Genomic DNA, 20,053 nt, shown 5'->3' with positions numbered 1-20,053 from the left:
TCGCCCCCGCGCGAAGCCCCACCCCGCGCGCTGACACGCGGGACGGGGATGGCGTGGGGGGGCGTGGTCTGCGTCCACAGCGGAGGCGGGAATCTGGTCTTCCTGGGACCCAATTTCTGAGGAACTGTCCAAGGACGGGAAAGGGAATGGTATTCATTATCTCTGTGCTAATGAGGATCAGGGAATGGTTCACTCCAGCCCTCTCCTTTAGAAATCTGATCCCGACCGGACCGACGCAGGAAAAGTCTTCTGCCTTCCACCCTCTCAGCCGCTCTGGACTACAATCCCCAGAAGGCGTCGGAGCTCGGCTGACTGACTTGCGCAGCGGCGTTCGTTGTAAAGTGCTATGACAACAGGGCGAAGACGGCTTGGAGTTAGGCGGGAGCGGGGAGTTGTCTCTTCCGCCGTTGCTGTCCTCTGTTTGCTACATCCCACTGATTGCCTCCCTCACCATTTCCTCCTCTTTGTGAGAAGCAGGACTTGCCGTTGTTGTGGCCTGCGTGGTCTCTTCCAAGGGATTGATGCCGTTTTCCCTGCGTGTCTACGGGGTTGACACAGAAAGGATGCAGGTTTACTCCTTGTGGGTGTCGCTCCAACTTTGTGGGGTTGGTGGTGCTCCCTGGTGAGGCTCTTTCTCTCCGTCTGGGACGTGGAACAAGTTGGAGCAGGGGAACGACAGGGAGTAGTGAAGCGAGGGGTTGCTTTGCACCGCACCCTCCATTCTTGCTCTCGTCGTTTCAGCCCTGGGACCCTGGCAGGCGTTCTTCAAGGAAATCTCCGGAGAGTTCGAGGAAAGGTGGCGCAGGACCCACCGGATTGAGCATCAGGTAAGAGTATGTCCGAAATTAAACACTGGGAGCGTAAATGCCCTTTCTGTGTTTTGTTTTGTGGGCAAGATCGATCCGCTGATGCCACGGAATGGTTTGGGGGGATATATTGGATGATACGTTTCTTAGGAATGATGTCTGCATTAAAAATAAAAACGCAACTAGGAGCACAAAGTGAAAATCTTGTGAACATTTTTGAGAAAGGCTGATAAATTTTTTTCAAGATTCCATTCAGGAATGTCACGTGGTGCACTAGCATCCTCTTCCCATGACACTTCAATAGGTCTTGTGAGCCAATGGTCAAAGCAATTCTCAGCCTGTGACTGCAGTAGGATACATGCGTTAATACCCTCTAATTCTTGTAATAGGATTATTGCTTCTCCTTCTCTCTCTATATTGCAGACCACAGCAGTTTAGATACACTGAGCTAATTTTTATCAGCACTTCCTTTCCTTAATTAAATCCTACAATTGACTTCTATTTCCTGGAGAAATTAATAGTTTTGTTTTGTTTTTTTTTTGCCACCTCACTTTTACTTTAAACATGAAACCGCATCACACACCTACACAACTTGAAGATGCTAGGAGGAAAACTATAGGTCGTAACTAAAGTTGTTAGAAATATGTAAAGAGAATAATTACAGGGATTTTTGTGTGTGTGTGTGTGTGTGTGTGAATAGACTAAATCCGTATTTAGAAGAACTTTAAAAACTTGCAAATAATTTATAAATTGAGTTTAAGGAATTTTTTGTTTTGTGGAATTGTGTGTAATTGCTCTTAAAGTACATCCACACACTTACATTTTTGGTACAAGTTCTTGGTGGAAACATTTATTGAAGGGGAAAAAATCCTATATCATAGTATATAGTAGTTGTTAATGTTATATATTTTGATGTATCTAGCAAGTCTCATCCCTCAGAATAAAGACTTTCAAATATTTCTCAAAAATTATTGAAACAAAAAAAATTTTTGAAATACATGATGTTATTATAAAACATCCCTGTCAATTATCATTTCAGTGAAAGATTACTGTCATTTTAAATTTTTAAACATTTTAAAAAATATTTTATTTATTTATTTGACAGGTAGAGATCATAAGTAGGCAGAGAGGCAGGCAGAGAGGGAGAGGAAGGGATGCAGGCTCCCTACTGAGCAGAGAGCCCGATGTGGTCCTTGATCCCAGGACCCTGAGATCATGACCTGAGCCGAAGCCAGAGGCTTAACCCATTGAGCTACCCAGGTGCCCCTGTCATTTAAAAAAAAAATGTCCTGTTTAAATATTCAATCCAGAAGTTCAGACTGGCATGGTTCAGAGTACATTCCACCACCACCACTTCTATTACTACTACTAAGTTACTAATGACATTTATTTGACACTTAAATTGAGTACATCCTATGGTTAAGCAGTTACATGTGTTAGGCTATTTATCTTACCACCCCCCCCCCCAGAACAATTAGGAGATTAGAAGGTGAGGGACTTGTTTAAAGTCACTCTTCTGACAAATGGAATGGAAAAGGGAACCCAGATATGTTTTAACTCCCTCTCCTATGCTCTTTTATTGAAAATTTTAATACTAATTGCTTATAATATTGTCTTCAAAAGCAGCATTCTTGGGGCACCTGGGGCATCTGCCTTCTAATCCACATATTCTCTCTCTCTCTTTTTTTGAAAGGGAGAGAGAAGATGAGGGGTAAAGGGGTGGGGAGAGAGAGAAAGAGAAAAAGAAATAATTTTAAGCAGTTTCTGTGCCCAGTGTGGAACCAAACTCGGGGTTCAGTCTCACAACCCTGAGATCATGACCTGAGCTCAAGTCAAGACTGGATGCTTAACAGTCTGAGCAACCCAGGTGCCCCCACATTTTCTTTCCATAGGATTCTTGGGGTAATCTTTGTTGCAGCAATTCTTCTAGTCATCCTTCTATGTTGTAGGACTAGGCCAATGGGGTGTTAAAACATCCATATCTTAAATGAAGACTAAATCTCACTAAATTTATTTTTAAAGATTTCATTAATTTTTTTGACGGAGAGAGAGATCACAAGTAGGCAGTGAGACAGGCAGAGAGAGAGAGGGAAACAGGCTCTCCCCTGAATGGGGAGCCCTATGCAGGGCTCAATTCCAGGGCCCTGAGATGATGACCTGAGCCCGAGCCCAAGGCAGAGGCTTAACCCACTGAGCCACCCAGGCACCCCTAAATCTCAGTAAACTTTGCTGTGAAAGATAATGTATGTAAGTAAGTATTAAAAACAAGGAAATGTTAAGTGTGGAAGAGTATTTCTGGAGTTTAGGGGATAAAGAGATTATCTTCTGTTTATTCTAATGAGACGTAAGAAATCAATCACTTGTGGTCATAGGTATGGACCTTTTAAACCTACAAATAATTGTTTTCTAGTCATCCTTTAAAAATTAAATTTGGTGGGAGTGCCTGGGTGGCTCAGTTGGTTAAGCATCTGCCTTTAGCTAAGGTCATGATCCCAGGGACCTGGGATCCACCCCTGTGTGCGGCTCCCTGCTCAGCAAGGAGTCTGATTGTCCTTCTGTTCTCCACCCCTCATGTTCTCTCTCTCTCAAATAAATAAATTAAAAAAAAAAATTTATTTAGGTGTATGAAAATACTTTCTTGCAGTTTTAACTTGCTGTGATTTCAATTAGTATCAACAGAGTATACCATTTTAGTCTTTGTGGGGTGTTTATGACTTTGGAGTAGACAGTCTGCTTTGGGATGCTACTTCTATTACTTACTAGTTGTGACCTCTTGGGTGGATTTTTAACCTCTCTGTATTCAGGGATACCTGAATAGTAGTACGTGCCTTTTACTTTGTAGTTCTGTTTTGAAGATTAAAATAGAGTATTTGCAAAGCACTTAGAACACTGCCTGGGACTTAGTAAATGATTAGTAAGTGTTAGCTATTATTTTCCTTTCTAGTGAAGGGAGATGATAGCTATTGAAAACCTGATTTTTGGTTATTGTTGTCCATTTACTTAAAACAGAAAATCCCTGAGGACCTGGAAATCTACATTGAATGAAAGGGGATAAAATGCAAATCCTTGTTTCTTATTTTTATTCAAGGCAGTTAACTAAACCAAATGAAAAATCAGTTCATACATATTTAATATTTTGTTATTCAGCATCCTTTTTTGTTTTTGTAACAGGAAGTCCAAGTTTCACAGCTAAAAAATGTCTCTTGTTTCTCCTATATAATTTGTACAGTTCAGTGTTACTTTTGTGTATTCACAGATATGTGCAACCATCACTTGCATTGCAGTCAATTTTAGAATATTTTCATCACTTCAGAAAGACTCCTCTCATCCTTTACCTGTAACTTTCCTGTCCTTTTCTTCCCACTGGACCAAAGCAGCACTAATTTACTTTCTGTCTGTATGGATTTGCCTATTATATACATTTCATTTGTTTATTTATTTGTATGCTTATTTATTTTTAGTTGAAGTAATAGTAATACAATATTTAGTTTGAGATGTATTCTATACATTTTATATAAACGGAATCATAAAATATGTTGTCTTTAGTGACTGGCTTCTTAGAATAATGTTTTCAAGGTTCAGCCAAGTTGTAGTATATGTCAGTACTTTTTTATTGCTGAATAACATTCCATTTTATGGATCTGCCAACATTGTGTTTATATATTCATCAGTTGGTAGATATTTGGATCATTTCTACCTTCTGAATGGTATGAATAATGCTAATATAAGTTTTCATGTGTAAGTTTTTATGTGGACATATGTTCTCATTTCTCTTGCAACCTTGAACTGGAATTACTGGATCGTATGATTACTCTGTTTAATTGTTTGAGGAGTTGCCAGATCACTTTCCAAAGTGGTCATACCATTGTACATTCCCACCAGCCGTGTATGAGCATGTTGGTTTTTCCACATCTTTGCCCAAACTTGTTTCTATGTGACTTTTTGATTCCAGCTATCGTAGTGGGTATGATGTGGTATCTCATTGTAATTTTGATTTACATTTCCCTGTTGGCTAATGATGCTGAGCATCTTTTCTTGTGTTAATCAGCCATTTTTATATCTGGCTTGGAGAAATATTTATTCAGATTCCTTGTCCATTTTTAAACTGGGTTTCTGTCTATTATTGAGTCATAAGTGTTCTTTGTATGTTACAGATATGTGTCTTTAAAAAAATTTTTTTTAAATTTATTTGTGAGAGAGAGAGTGAGAGCCTAAGCTGGAGGAGAGGGAGAGGGAGAAGCGGGTTCCCTATTGAGCAGGGAGCCTGATGTGGGGCTCAATCCCAGGACCCTGACATCATGACCTGAGCTGAAGCAGATGTTCACCTGACTGAGCTACCCAGGCACATCCAGATATGTGTCTTTTTATCAGAGATATGATTTGCAATATTTTCTCCCATTCTGTAGTCATTATTTTCACTTTCTTAGTGTTGTTTGAAGTTTAAAATTTTGGTGACTTATGCTTTTGGTGTCAAGTTTAAGAATCTATCACAATATCTAATATAATGAAGATTTACTTTTAAGTTTTCTTCTAAGAAGTCTTCTAAGAGTTTTATAGTTTTAGTTATACATTAGCATACAGAAAGGTCTTTGTTTCATTTTGAGTTGGGTTTTTTTTTTTTTTTTTTTTAATATGGTTTGAGGTAAGGGTCCAACTTCATTCTTTCTCATGTTGTTATCTAATTATACAAGAACCATTTTTTGCAATTTCTCATTGAATGGTGTTAGCATCTTTGTTGAAAGTCAGTTTACCATAGGTGTATAAACTTATTTCTGGGAGCACCTAGTGGCTCAACAGGTTAAGCCTCTGCCTTCAGCTCAGGTCATGATCTCAGGGTCCTGGGATCAAGCCCCGCATGGGGCTGGCTCTCTGCTTCTCCCTCTCTGCTTGCCTTTCTTCCTACTTGTGATCTCTCTGTCAAATAAATTAAAATCTTTAAAAAATTATTTTTATTTTTATTTTTTATTTCTGGATGCTCCATTCTTTTCTATTTATCTATATGTCTAGCCTTATGCAGTACCATACTATGCTGAATACTGTTGTTTTGTAGTTAGGTTTTGAAATGGGAAAATCCTCCAACTTTGGTTTTTTTTTTAAGATTTTTATTTATTTGACAGAGAGAGAAAGATCACAAGTATGCAGAGCAGCAGGCAGAGAGAGGGGGAAGCAGGCCCCCTGCTGAGCAGAGAGCCTGATGTGGTTCTCCATCCCAGGACCCTGAGACCATGACCTGAGCTAAAAGCAGAGGCTTAACCCACTGAGCCACCTAGGCACCCCAAATCTTCCAACTTTGTTCTGAAATGCCAATTGAATATTAAGCCTCCTGCTCCTTCAGTTCTTCTTTTTTAAGATTGTCCTGGCTATTTTGATTGCTGGGAATTTTTTTTTTTTTTTTTAACATTTATTTAATTATTTATTTGAGAGAGAGAGAAAATGTGTGTGTTGGAGAGGGGGAGAGGGAGAGAGAATCTCTAGCAGACTCTTGGCTGAGTGATGAACCCATATACAGGGCTGGATCTCATGACTCTGATATGCCCTGAGCTGAAATCAAGAGTCAAGACGCTTAACTGACTGAGCCACTCAGGCGCCCCACTTTCTGGCAATTCTATATCAACTTCAAAATAAGGTTGTCAATTTGTACGAAGAAGCCATATGGGAATCTGATAAGGATTGCACTGAACCTGTGGATCAATTTGGGAAGTATTGGTTCTTAATAATGTTATAACTTCATGGACATGAGATATTTTCTTTTTTATTTAGATCTTTAATTCTTTCAACTGTGTTTTATAGTTTTCATCATATTTGCTTTATGCTTGTTTTGTTAAATTTACTCCTAGGTATTTTATTCTTTTGGATGTTATTGTAAATGCAATTGTTAAATTAAGTTTCAATTTTTGGATAGTTCATTGCAAATACATAGAAATGCAGTTGATTTTTATGTATTAATACTTTTGTATCCTTCAATCTTACTTAACTTGTTCATTTACTCTAATAGTTTTTCACCAAATTTCTTAGGATTTTCTATACACCAGATTGTGTCATCTGTGAGTAAAGATAGTTACACTTCTTCCTTTCCAGTCTGGGAGCCTTTTAGTTCTTTTTCTTACCTAATGGCCTGACTTAAAACCTCTAGTACAATGTTGAATAGAAGTCGTGAATATGGACTCCCTACTCTTGGGTCTGATCTTAGCAAAAGAGCATCTAGTCATTTATCATTAAGTATGGTATTAGCCATGGGTTTTGCATAAATGTCTGTTATCAGTTTGAGGAAGTTCTGTTTTAAGTATTTTTATAATGGAATAGTGTTGGATTTTATTTTGTCAGATGCTTTTCTCAAGTTGAGACGATAGGGTTGTTTTTAATTTTTGTTTTTGTGGGTAGTTTTTTGATTTAGATTTTCTTTTTCATCTTTAGTCAGCAACAGATAGCTGGAATCAAGGTGAATAATGCTGATGTCCTGCTCCTTGCGGAAAGATAATTCTCTGACAGGGAGTTATGAGGAGAGGGTGCCTCTATTCTTGGCTGTATCAGTCTGGAGTGGAGTTTCTATCTTGTTTTGAGCCTGGAGTGAGGAGATAAGGAGTGAGCATTGTTTTTTTATAAATACTACAGACTCTTAATTTTCTTACTGAGTTTTAGTAGATTTTTTTTGTTTCTTTATTTTCCATATAGTCTTAGGACAATTTCCAGAGACTTTAAATGATTGTTTTAAAAAATAATTTTCTCCAGTTTTGCTGGGGGGTGGGTCCATGGAGCTTCTCATATGTCATTCTGAAAGTGAAATCCTCTGAAATTTTTAAATTTTCAGTTGGATAGCATAATGCTTATGGGAGACATACTTATGTTATCAAAAGATTTGGTGAGGGTTCCAGTAGATAACAAAGTACTCTGTAAGACTATTAAAGAGTAAGTTAAAAAGTTATATACAAGCATATTGGGAATAAAACTGCTGTGTGCAAAGAGAAAAATTTTTAAAGATTTTATTTATTAATTTGAGAATTACCTGGGGATATTGTTTGAGGTGGGGCTGAGGTTTTGCATCATAAACTCTTGGGTGATAGTGGTGGTGGTCCATGGATTACACTTTGGGTAGCAAGGAGCTAAACAATATAGGAAAGAAGGGCTTAAGCAATTAATGAAGTGGAAGGTGACTAAAGAGAAACCGATAGAACAGGAGAAAGAGGAAGGAACTAAATGTTGCCTGTGTTATTTTGTCAGCAGGAATAGATCTTAAATTTTATGATTGCAGTTCTTGAAGAATTAGTGCTTCATAACATTCCCATTTACAGACAATGTTGGAGAGTTAGTTTTTCATATTGGAGGGTTTTTTCATTTTTATTTTAGCAAGCTGAACAAATTTGCTCATTAACAAAGATTTTTGAGTCCACTTTCACATAATAGCGATTTTTTTCCTGATGCAATCATGTGTGTTTATAGTCATTTTATTTTTTAAAAAAAGATTTGTTTATTTATTTGCCAGAGAGAGAGAGAGAGAGAGAGAGAGAGAGAGACTGAGCACAAGCAGGGGGAGTGGCAGGCAGGGGGAGAAGTAGGCTTCCCACTGAGCAGGGAGATCATGGGGGACTCAATTCCAGGACCCTAGGATCATGATCTGAGCCGAAGGCAGCTGCTTTACTGACTGAGCCACCCAGGTGTCCCTCACTTTAATTTTTTATATATTATTTAATAGCATTGATGGAAAAAACTCTTCTCTATGACCATTATTGGGTGTTTAATATGGTCTCTAGGCATTTCCCATGAGGTTCTCTTCTGCTCACATGAGGGGAAAGATACCCCTTTGGATATCGAGATCTTCTCTTCCTATTTTCTCTCCTTGAGATTCCTTTAAAACTGGCTGACGCAGAATGTGTACAAAGGATCATACCTGTTGGTTAGTCTGTTGTTTCTATTTTTGACTATGTCTCCAAATGGAGTTTTGATCCCTAGCTTTCATTCTTTATGACATATCAGCAACATAGAGCTGGCCACTCTCTTTCTAGAAAACCTTTTCCTCCATTTCCTTCCAGAAGGCATACTCCTGGTTTTCCTTTGGTATCATTGGATGCCCCTCTTCAGTTTTCTTTTCTTTTTTTACCCTGGCCTCTGACCACAGAGCCCAGTTTTTCTACCTTGGAAGTTTGTGTCCGATTTCCTCCAGGACTCCAACCCTCTGCCCCCACAGCCCAGCCTCATGTACCTTTTCTCTTTTTTCATTATAATTTTTATTCTTTCACTGTAATAAATCATAGCCATGATGATAACTATATGATGAATGCTGTGAGTCCTCCAAGTGAGTCTTTGAGTGCTTTTGAATTTGGGTAATATTCTGCTGTGGGCTGCAGGAGAATTATGTATCTTTATACTGATACTCTAATAGTGTGTAACAGCTTTCCATATGTATCTGGAGTATATAATGAAAATATATGGCACTTTTGAAGTACTGTTACTTTCCTCTTAAATAAAAAAAAGTTTAGTAAAAGTGTAAAAGTGTTTGTTACATATTTTGTATACTTGCTGCCAGGTTTAGTCATCTGGCAATCTGTATGGTTATATAATGCCATTAGTAATAACGAGTGTTGCAGATGTTTTTCAGAAACTCTCCCACATGTGTTAAAACTCATTATAGGGTTATTTACCTGCTGTGTTTTTTCCCCTTCACTTCCAACAACACTTTGCCGTTATCTAATTATTTTTTTAGTGGAAAGAGAGGCCTTGGATGGAGTTTTTTTTTTTTTCCTGTTTATTTCTTTAAACTTGGCCTCTGAAAAAATATTATAGTCACATAGAAATTATAAAAGTGATTTCCCAGTGGCAGCAGAACAATTATCAAACTACTAAATTGATGTTAGTATAATACTATAACTAAACTATAAATCTTATTTTAAAAATATCTTATTTAGATTTCACTAGGTTTTACATTACTTACACTTTTCTTCTTGGAATATAGCTCAAAGAAATTAAAATTTATCCCATGAAACCACCACCAAAATCAGGGTTCGGAACTTTTCTTTTATTCCAAAGAAATTCCTTCTACTAGCCCATTAAAGTCACCCCTCCCCTTAACCCTGGCAATCACTGATCTGTTTTCCATCCATTTAATTTTTTCATTTTGAAAATGTTATAGAAATGGGATTATTTAATATGTGATCTTTTGGGATTAGGCTCTTTTTTTTTTCCCACTCAGCATAATGCCCTTGAGATCCATCCAGGTTGTTATTTCATTTTAAAAAATTGCCAAGGGGCGCCTGGGTAGCTCAGTGGGTTAAGTCTCTGCCTTTGGCTTTGGTCATCATCTCAGGGTCCTGGGATTGAGCCCCACATTGGGGGGCTCTGCTCAGTGGGGACCCTGCTTCCCCCTCACTCTCTGCCTGCCTATCTGTGCCTACTTGTGATCTCTCTGTCAAATAAATAAATAAAATCTTAAAAAAATTGCCGAGTTTTATCTGTGGTAAGGATTTTCCATAGTTTATTTATTCACGCATTGAAGTACATTTGTTTCTTTTCTTCAATGTAGGTTATAAAAAAATATATCATAAAAAGGGTAAAAACTGTGGCAATGGCTAATGTTTATTGAGTGCTTATATCTGGCAAGTATTGTGCTAATAATACTGTGTTCCTTTTTTCCCAAACTAAAAGTTTATATTTTTGATTTTCAATTGTGATAAAATACATGTAACGTAAAATTGCCATCTTAACCATTTTTAAGTGTACAGTTCAGTACTGTTAAGTACATTCACATTTTTGTGCAACCAGTTTCCAGAACTCCTCACCTTACAAAACTGAATCTCTATACCCAATAAATAAAAGCTCCCCACTTCTTTCTCACCCCAAATGTGGCAAACACCACTCTACTCTATGAATTTGGTTACTCTAGATACTTCATATAAGTGGAATCGTGCCATATTTGTTTTTGTGACTGGTGTATTTCACTTAACATAATGTTCTCAAGGTTTATCCATGTTGTTGCATAGGTCAGAGTTTCCTTCCTTTTTAAGATATTCCATTGTATATATATATACACCACATTTTGTTTATTCAGTCATTCATTGATGGACCTTGGTTTGCCTCTACCTTTCAGATATTGTGAATAATGCTGCTATGAACATGGGAGTACAAATATCTCTTTGAATTCTTGTTTTCATTTCTGTTGAATAGATACCCAGAAGTGGAATGGGTGGATCATATGGTAATTTATATTTTTATTTATTTATTTGTTTGTTAGTTATTTTATTTTATTTTAGAGGGAGAGAAAGCAGGGAAGAGGGGTAGAGGAGAGGGAGAGCGAGAATCTTAAGCAGGTCCCATGCCCAGCACGGAGTACAGCAAAGGACTCGATCTCACATCCCTGAGATCATGACCTGAGCTGGAAACAGCAGTTGGATGCTTAACTGACTGAGCCACCCAGTAGTCCTGGTAATCTATATTTTTAATTTTTTAAGGAACCACCATAGAGATTCCATAGTGGTTACAGTCTTTTAGATTTTCACCAACAGTGCACTAGGGTTCCAATTACATTCCATCCTTGCCAACACTTGTCTTTTTCTAGGTTTTTTTGGGGGGGGGTTGTTGTTGTTGTTGTTGTTGTAGCTGTCCTAGTGGGTGTGAGGTGGTATTTCATTGTGTTTGTGATTTGCGTTTCCCTAATAATTAGTGATGTTGAACATTGTTTCACATGCTTTATGGCCACTTGTATATCTTTGGTGAAATGTCCTTTGCCCATTAAAAAAACTTTTTTTGTTGTTAATGTGTATGGTATGGGTTCTTTATGTATTGTGTATGTTAACCCTTTATGATATGTAATTTGCAGATATTTTCTTCCATTCCATAGATTATTTCTACTGGGTTCTTATTCCTGACAACATCTTTCTTTATTTTATAGATGAGGAAACTGAAGTATAGAGAGGTTTGGTTACTTTTAATAACCCTCCACTGATTTAATGATTTGTATGGAACTTGGATTCAGGTTTGCACTAGTCCTTCTCCAGAGTCTGCACTTTTCACTACCACATGATTCTCAGCTAGTTCCTTGGCAAACTTAATGAAAGCAAGTAGTCTTGCTTTCTGTGATTAGCCTATGTGGAAGGCCTGCTTTAAGAAGATTGATTTAGATTTTTTCAAATGTATAGCTGATCCTCATTCTTTGCAGATTACCTATTTGTGAGTTTACCTATTTGCTAAAATTTATTTGTAATATTAAAATTAATACTCATGGTGCTTTTGGGTGATTTGTGGTCATGCACAGAGTGGCAAAAAATTTGAATCACTTATTCCCAGCAGATATCAACCATAGGAACTGCCTACTTGTTTCAGCTCTTACACTATAAGCAAGAGTCCTTTTCAGGGCCTGCTTAGTGTCATGTTTTCCACATCTCTGTGGTTTGGGTTTATTTATTTGTTTGTTTTAATTTTTATTGCTTAAAAAGGTCCCCAAATATAATAGTGAAGGGTTTTAATGTTCCTAAGTGTGAGAAGGTTGCCACGTACCTTATAGAGAAAATGTATGTATCAGATAAGCTTCCTTCAGATATGAGTTATAGTGTTGTTGACTGTTGAATTGAATGTTCATGAATTAATAGTATATTAAAGTATCTTTAAACAGTGACTCACAAAAACAAAGTTATGTATTGAATGGTTCATGAAAGTATTGTAACTGGAGGTTCACAAGAGCCCAACTTTTTCTATTTCCCCTACGAATAGTAGTATGGTATTTGCTAATTCAGTGTTTGCCTCAACCGTATAGAATTGGATGTCTTTGAATAAGGAATATTGACTGCATTTCCCAACATTTATTTAAATCAGTGTAGCAGGAAGGAAAGGCTCATTTATATTGAATAAATGAACTCTCATAGAATCCCAGGGTGTGGGATATTTGTTTTGTAAATCAAGAGGTTCAGTGGGTTTTCACATTTACCATATTAGTAATTCAATAGTAGATGTTGCTGGTATATCCTCATTCTAGATGAGGAATTAAAGCATAGGGAGGTTTTGTGGGTGCTTAGTGATATAGAGGTATAAATACATCCACACTCAGTTTTAACGGTTCTTTTTTAGGGTGAATTTCCCTCTTCTGCTTTGCCTTTCTACAAATAGAATGGGGAAAGCATGCGAATGCTTTTTGAGTACCTATAATGTACCAGCTTCGTGTTAGTCATTTGATTTCATTTGTTCTTCTCAGCAGTTCATTGTGACAAGAGATGCTATGGTTTTTCCAATGACCAAAATGAAGGAAAATTAGGTATTTTGCTAAGGAATTATGTACTAACTAGTGCTGTTAGAATTTGAAACTTGCCTCCAAATAAGTTTTTTGATACTTTTTGTCATTTTATACCAAATGTTCCAGAAAAGAGAACTGACCCAACATTTATGTATAAATTTTTTCAGACTGACTCTCTAATGGTGTTGCAAAACATCTGATTATGTTTTCAGCTGTTTGGATTTTTGGTTTCACATATTTCTGCAAAATATAAAAAAATTAAATTCAGAAATGTTTTTCTTAACATTGTCCAAGTTTAATTTGCTATGCATTAAGAGATAATTAATTTATAATTCTTGGTGTGAGGTAGATTTTTACTATAAATAAATTTTTTCTTTTTCTAGTGAACAAAAATGTCTTTATTTAAAGCCCGTAATTGGTGGTCTACTGTTCTGGGAGAAAAAGAAGAATTTGATCAAGGCTGTTTGTGTTTGGGTGATGTTGACAATACTGGAAATGGACAAGGTAAGCAACTTATTACTATGCATCTTAGAGCAAAGCTTTACTGAGAAAAATAAAAATGACTTCATTTTTAAAAGTATACTTATACATTTTAAAGTATACTTATACAACTTAAGTGAACTGTCATAATTATGCCCTAATTTTGAAGGTAGTTTCCCTTATAATATTTAGGAGGTAGCAGGCTGATAAATACAGTTCTTCTGTTTTGCTCTTTGTGTTTTTCCGGTTTGTGTTGATTCTGTCATGTGATTCGGAACTGAAAAAATATTACAAGGCAATGTTTAATTTGCTTTCATTTGTTATAAAACTTTTTATTTTTTTGCAAAATTAGGTAGAGCTACTAAAATATTATTAATTTTGAAGTTTTATAAGAAATTATTTTCAAGGAAAATTATACATTTAAAATTTGAATTTGAAAGCCATTCATATCAGAATGGAAAAATTATTCTAGCTCTATTTGTTGGTAGAAAACAATTATTAAATCATTGCTTTCATTTTCATTTTCATATTATGAAAAACCTCCCCCTTCAATGCTTGTATTCTTGAGGTTATGGTCCTAAGATTCTTTCCATCTTATTCAACCTTCTTTCCCTGTGGATTTTCACACATTCTCAGGGCTTCAAATACAACCAGTATATGGCTCACTTCAAAATCCCTACCACTGGGGCACCTGGGTGGCTCACTCGATTAAGCATCTGACTTTTGATTTTGACTCAGTTCAAGATCTCAGTCATGAGATAGAGCCCTGCATTGGGCTTTGTGTTAGGCCTGGAACCCGCTTAAGATTCTGTTTCTCCCTCTCCCTCTACCCCAACCCTGCACTACATGCATACTCTATTTCTAAAAAAAAAAAAAATTGTTAATAAAAATTAAAAAAAAAATCACTACCTCTATTCTGCCTACTAGACAGTCCTATCTCAAATAGAGCATGTCCCAAACTACTCTCATTTATCTCCCGTCCTATAAGATCAATGAGAATTATCCTTAAACTGTACTATGTCACCACTCAACTTTGGAGCTTATCAAAAATTGCAGAAGCCCAGCCTTCCAATCCACCTACCAGCAAATATGACCTTATAGGAGCTATATATCTAAGATAGAAAAACTTCATATATAACAATCATCCCAGAATATGATGATACTGGTAGTCCAAGCTTTGAGAAATGAGAGGCAATTTTTTTTCTATGTGGGACACACACATGAAATGATTTTTGTATAGTAACCTTGGGAAAATAGAGGAAACTTCTCACAGCTGGCCACAAATTGGGAGGAAGCACACTGGTAACTGATAACCCTCTTCTGGCACCCCAGTAAAGAGCTCTAATAGAAATGATGAGTGAACAGTAAGCTATTCAGACAATCAATCAGGAGTTTCCAACAAACTTGATCTTTTGTTAGTTTGGACATGGGTTTGAAATTGTTCTCTTTGGCATATATTTTTGTAGCCTGAGTATTCTGTATTGCCAAATAATAAAATATTTTATTTTATTTTAGTGTCAACAAACAGGCAGGAGACAAGGTTGATAATCTTTGAGGAACCTCTCAGGACATCCTCTGAGTATAAGACCTTACCATCTCCTATTAGTGGAAGGACAGAGCCCAGATTTTCCTTAGAAATAATTCAGGTGCTCAGTACAGCTTAGTACCTCCCATTCTTCTTTGCCAATATAATTTGTGTTCTCCATGAGGGTGGATGAGTGGGCACAATGGTAACAAAATCTAGATTTGCGGGGCGCCTGGGTGGCTCAGTGGGTTAAGCCTCTGCCTTCAGCTCAGGTCATGATCTCAGGGTCCTGGGATCGAGTCCCGCGTCAGGCTCTCTGCTCATCAGGGAGCCTGCTTCCCCCCTTCTCTCTCTCTGTCTGCCTCTCTGCCTGCTTGTGATCTTTCTCTGTTAAATAAATAAATAAAATCTTAAAAAAAAAAAAATCTAGATTTGCAGTCAGTGTAGGAATGGAGGTGGGGAAGACTGAATGTTTATGGCCCTTTAAAGAAACTTAGCTATGAAGGGAAGTGGGAAAAATTCAATATATAGCAGAGAGGATGTATTAAAGCAGGGATGGGGCATTTGATTGACTTGGCCGGTGGAATATGTGACTCTTAATCCCAGGATTGTAGTTTGACCGCCATGTTGGGTGTAGGGATTATTTAAAGATGGAATCTTAAAAAAAAAAAGAACAGGGATTGAGAGTGACAGTAAGAGATGGGATCAGGTGTGCGTATGGAAGGTGTGAGAACTTTTCTTTCACTGCGACAGAAGGCAAGAGGGTAAGAATGAGTACAGAAGAAGAGAAATTTGCAGGTCATTTGGAGTGATCAGAATGAAAAGATGGTATTAAGCATCTTGAAATTGTTTTAGGCCAAGCCAACTTGATATGTAGAAGGATTCCTTGCTAATCTTGAGATCCCAGTTGAAATTAGACACCATGCATTTAAAGCTGTACTTACTTTCTTGTTCTCAAGATTCAGATTCATGGGAGAAATAGTGAGAAGTGGGGGTGGGTGGGAGAGTCTGAGTGGTCCACTTTAGATTCCATGCCAGCTTGTAGCCTGAGGAGAGTTTGCTAGAAGAATCCCAAGTGGGAAACACATAAAGCTGACTGAAAAATAGCTAATAAATTTATCTTTTAGCTATTCAGCATTTATGCCTCACGTGGGGCAGCTGTCCCTTGTACAGCTGCACATGCATGTGCTCTTACCCCCACTGCAGTGGTAAAGAACAATGTGCACCTACTGCTTCAGAGGCACTTTCAGGAAGGCCCGGCTCTGCAAGTCCAGGGTCTTTGGGTGATATCCCTTTTCCTTGTAATTTAGTCATGATCACGTTCCAATATTCTGTTGCCACTAGACTAAGTTGTATGTACAATCTGTGTTCAAACTCATATGTAATAGTTGAGGAAGAGAAGGAAAAATTTTAAGATTAAGATTATCGAATGGAAAAAATTATATGGTAACTTAAAGAAATCATATCGGGGGGATACCTTCTGTTTTGTATCTGGTTATTGGGCTATATACTATGCTACTTTCTTTCTTTCTTTTTTTTTTTTTACTTTACCTACCTTCCATCTGGTTAGGGCTCTTGGTCTTGAGTAGAGATGGAGGGATCAGAGAATTGGTCTAGGTGAGTATTCCTGAGGGATCTAGAACATTAATGCTTGCCTAAAGAGGAATATAGTAGTTTCTGATCCAGACAGTATGAGGAAGGGTCCTTGGAGATCCCTGGGTTTCACGCATATTTCTTTCAGCCTCCTTTGGCTCTTATGAGACAATGTTGAGGTAGCCCTGGTTCCTGCAGTTTGGATTGTGGCAGTACATATAAAGATATATGCCTATTCCTGTCTAGTAAAAGCAAACTGTTTCCGTTGGTATTAGAAAGGAGAAAATGCATTATTAAGGTCTAGAACTGTATTCAAGCAGGGTTTTATTAGTTGGCTTCAAGAAAGATAAGATGTGAAATAATAGAAGAATTTGGGGTTATTCTTTGAGTTATACTGATCAACCCTAACTTCTCTATATTGACAGTTTTGGTAAATAAGCAGGTATGTGGTAAGAATGACCACATATTTCTATTGAACCTTTTTGGCATTGAATTTTGAGAACTACCCGAAATCAGGCCTAGCAGTGGTATGTATGTATATATGTAGGCCCCCTGCCCAGTGTGGAGCCCAACATGGGGCTTGAACTCACAACCAGGAGATCAAGACCTGAGCTACAACCAAGAGTTGGATGCTTAACCAACTGAACCACCCAGGCACCCTACCTGTGGTATTTATTTCGATTTTCTCCTTGATGGGGAGATAGAGTCCCATTGGTTTCTATATATCTCTCCCCATATAATATCCTTCATGTCCATGTTAGGGAACCAAAAGGATGTTCTACTATTTTCTGTGAAAATACATTTCCTTTAAACTCTCAGAAACTAGGTGAGAAATCCTAGGCTAGTTTTGCTCTCCACTGGATAAACTAAGTAAAAAAATTCATTTGTCACTGAGTCTCCATAATGATCAAAAAAGGTCTATTTCTAGGGTTCCAGAATTAGTAGTAACTCAGAGCCAATATTCAGTATTCTCATAAAGTTTGGGTATTTCCCTTTCCTCAGTGTACCTGGGTAAATGACTACTTGTCCTGTAGGGAAAGATCTGAGGAAAATGTATATTAGGCATGTGTGGTGTTATAGCATCTATAATGTGTTGTCTTTATTCAAGGGACTCTGAGACTGTAAATTGACTTCAGTGTGGAAATGGTACTTTTTTTCCATCTACTTAGAAGTAGGAGTTCTACATACTTATTTACTGAGAGCTTATCATGTGCCAAGCAATGGCCTATGTAGATGGAAAAAAAGTCAATATTTTATACTAATATAACAATTTCAAAACTGACACCTAAAGTATTAATTTCCTAGGACCGCCATAACCAAGTACTATGAATTGAGTGGCTTAAAGTAATAGAAATTTATTTTCTGACAGTTTTAAAGGCTAGAAGTCCAAAATCAAGGTGTTGGCAGGGACATCCTACCATACCTGAAGCCTCTAGGGTCCTTCTTTGCCTTTTTCAGCTTCTGGTAGTCCCGGGCATTCTTTGGCTTGTGGAGGTATCACTCTTATCACTGTCTCCATTACCACATCATCATCTTCTCCTTAAATATCTTCACATGGCGATCTCTTCTCTCCCACCCCACCACCCTCTATACTCTCTTCCTCCGTTCCTTCCTTCCTTTTTTTTTTTTTTTTTTTTAAAGATTTTATTTATTTTAGGGCGAGAAAGAGTGAGAGCAAGAGGAGGGGCATAAGGAGAGGGAGAGAGAGTCTTAAGCAGACTCTGCACTGAGTGCAGATCCCTACTCGGAGCTCGATTCCACCATCCTGAGATCATGACCTGAGCCAAAACTAAGAGCCGGACACTCAACTGACTATACCACCCAGGTGCTTCCCCCATCCCTGCTTTCTCTTTTTAGAACAGAGATTTATTGCATACCTGATTGAGTGTGACCTCATCTTACATCTGTGATTACATCTGTGAAGACTCTATTTCCAAATAAAATCATGGTACTAGGGGTTAGGATTTCAACATACTTTTTTTTTGGCAGGGGTGGGGAGAGATGGGGAGATAGAATTCAGCCCACAACACGTATGTTACCATTTCTCCCTTTTGCGTCCAAGTACAGACACTGTTCATCAGAGCATTCTACTAGTGAGGGCTCAGAATTCTCTTTAATACAATGATTTCAACAGCTGTAGAGTAGACACTCTATGAAGAAATCAGTGTACAATCTTATATTAGTCTTTTGTAAAAGGACTTGCTTTGACTGAGTTAAATTATAACTACTGACACCAAAGCAAAGCTTAGGTAAAATACATAATATATTAGTATGCTTGAAAATTGATGATATTAAAAAAAGTTGTTTTGGGCCGCTTGGGTGGCTCAGTGGGTTAAGACTCTGCCTTCAGCTCGGCTCATGATCCCAGGGTCCTGGGATCGAGCCCTGCATTGGGCTCTCCGCTCAGTGGGGAGCCTGCTTCCCCCTCTCCCTCTGCCTGCCTCTCTGGCTACTTGTGATCTGTCTTGCTCTCTGTCAAATAAATAAATAAAATCTTTTTTAAAAAAGTTTTTAGTTATTTATCTGCTGGCAGATTGGGCTTGGTATATGAAGCAAGACTCAATTGGTTTAATTTTAATTAATTAATTTATTTTTTGGTTTGTTTTCATTTTTAGATTTTTCTTTTAAACATTAGAAAGTCTATTTCCAAAGAAATTTTGTTGCTAATGTTTGTTTCTTCTTATATCTTTTGAAAACCTCTCTCTACAGATAAAATAATTGTGGGTAGTTTTATGGGATACCTAAGAATCTTTAACCCCCATCCTGTAAAAACAGGAGATGGAGCTCAAGCTGAAGATTTGCTTCTAGAAGTTCATCTACGAGATCCAATATTGCAAGTGGAAGTAGGGAAGTTTGTTTCGTAAGTACAGCTCCTTAATTCTGACATTTTATCTTACCTAGAGTATATCATTCCCTGATTGTGTCATTTTTGTGGATTCTTAAGTGAAGAAAGGATTATCCATGACAAATATATTTTCTGGATATTGTTACCTAGGTGTTCCTTATGTACTGAATTTTTTTTTTTTTTTAAATTTGGGAACCTGCTCAAAGAGAATAATTTAGAACTTAAAAAAAAAAAAATAATAACAGACCTAAAATGTCTGACATATCACAAGTTGAAAATAAAGAAAGAAATAGAAAGTATTCACTTATCTAAAGAACTAATTATCCAGGTTATATAAATGTCTGTTTAAATAATTAGACAAAGTAGCAGTTATTGTATTTAACACATAATGTTGAAGCTTTAAAATGAATTACTGTACTTAATTGAAGTGGAAGGGTCCTTAGTTTCTTAAAAGAAGTCAGCTCAATCCATAAAGTAAGTCTTACTCTTACAAGAGCTTTGTTTCCAAGTACTTTATTTATTTATTTATCTATCTATTTATTTATTTTAAAGATTATATATATATATAATCTTATATTAAATAATTAAAT

The 20,053-nt window shown here is 37.2% G+C and overlaps 1 protein-coding gene across 1 annotated transcript in view; it reads left to right on the top strand.

The window, feature by feature from the left end:
- Positions 1–66: 66 nt before the first annotated feature.
- The window catches only part of BBS9 (Bardet-Biedl syndrome 9), a 446,650-nt gene continuing 426,663 nt past the window's right edge, over positions 67–20,053 (top strand). The window contains exons 1-3 of the mRNA XM_059397515.1: positions 67–827; positions 13,404–13,524; positions 19,328–19,478. Of these exons, the coding sequence (XP_059253498.1) occupies positions 13,413–13,524; positions 19,328–19,478 (263 nt within the window). The 5' untranslated portion in view covers positions 67–827; positions 13,404–13,412. The remainder of the gene's footprint in view (positions 828–13,403; positions 13,525–19,327; positions 19,479–20,053) is intronic.

Source organism: Mustela nigripes, chromosome 4, assembly GCF_022355385.1.
Source record: "Mustela nigripes isolate SB6536 chromosome 4, MUSNIG.SB6536, whole genome shotgun sequence".
Taxonomy (NCBI): Eukaryota; Metazoa; Chordata; class Mammalia; order Carnivora; family Mustelidae; genus Mustela; species Mustela nigripes.
This window is presented reverse-complemented; position numbering and strand designations above follow the sequence as displayed.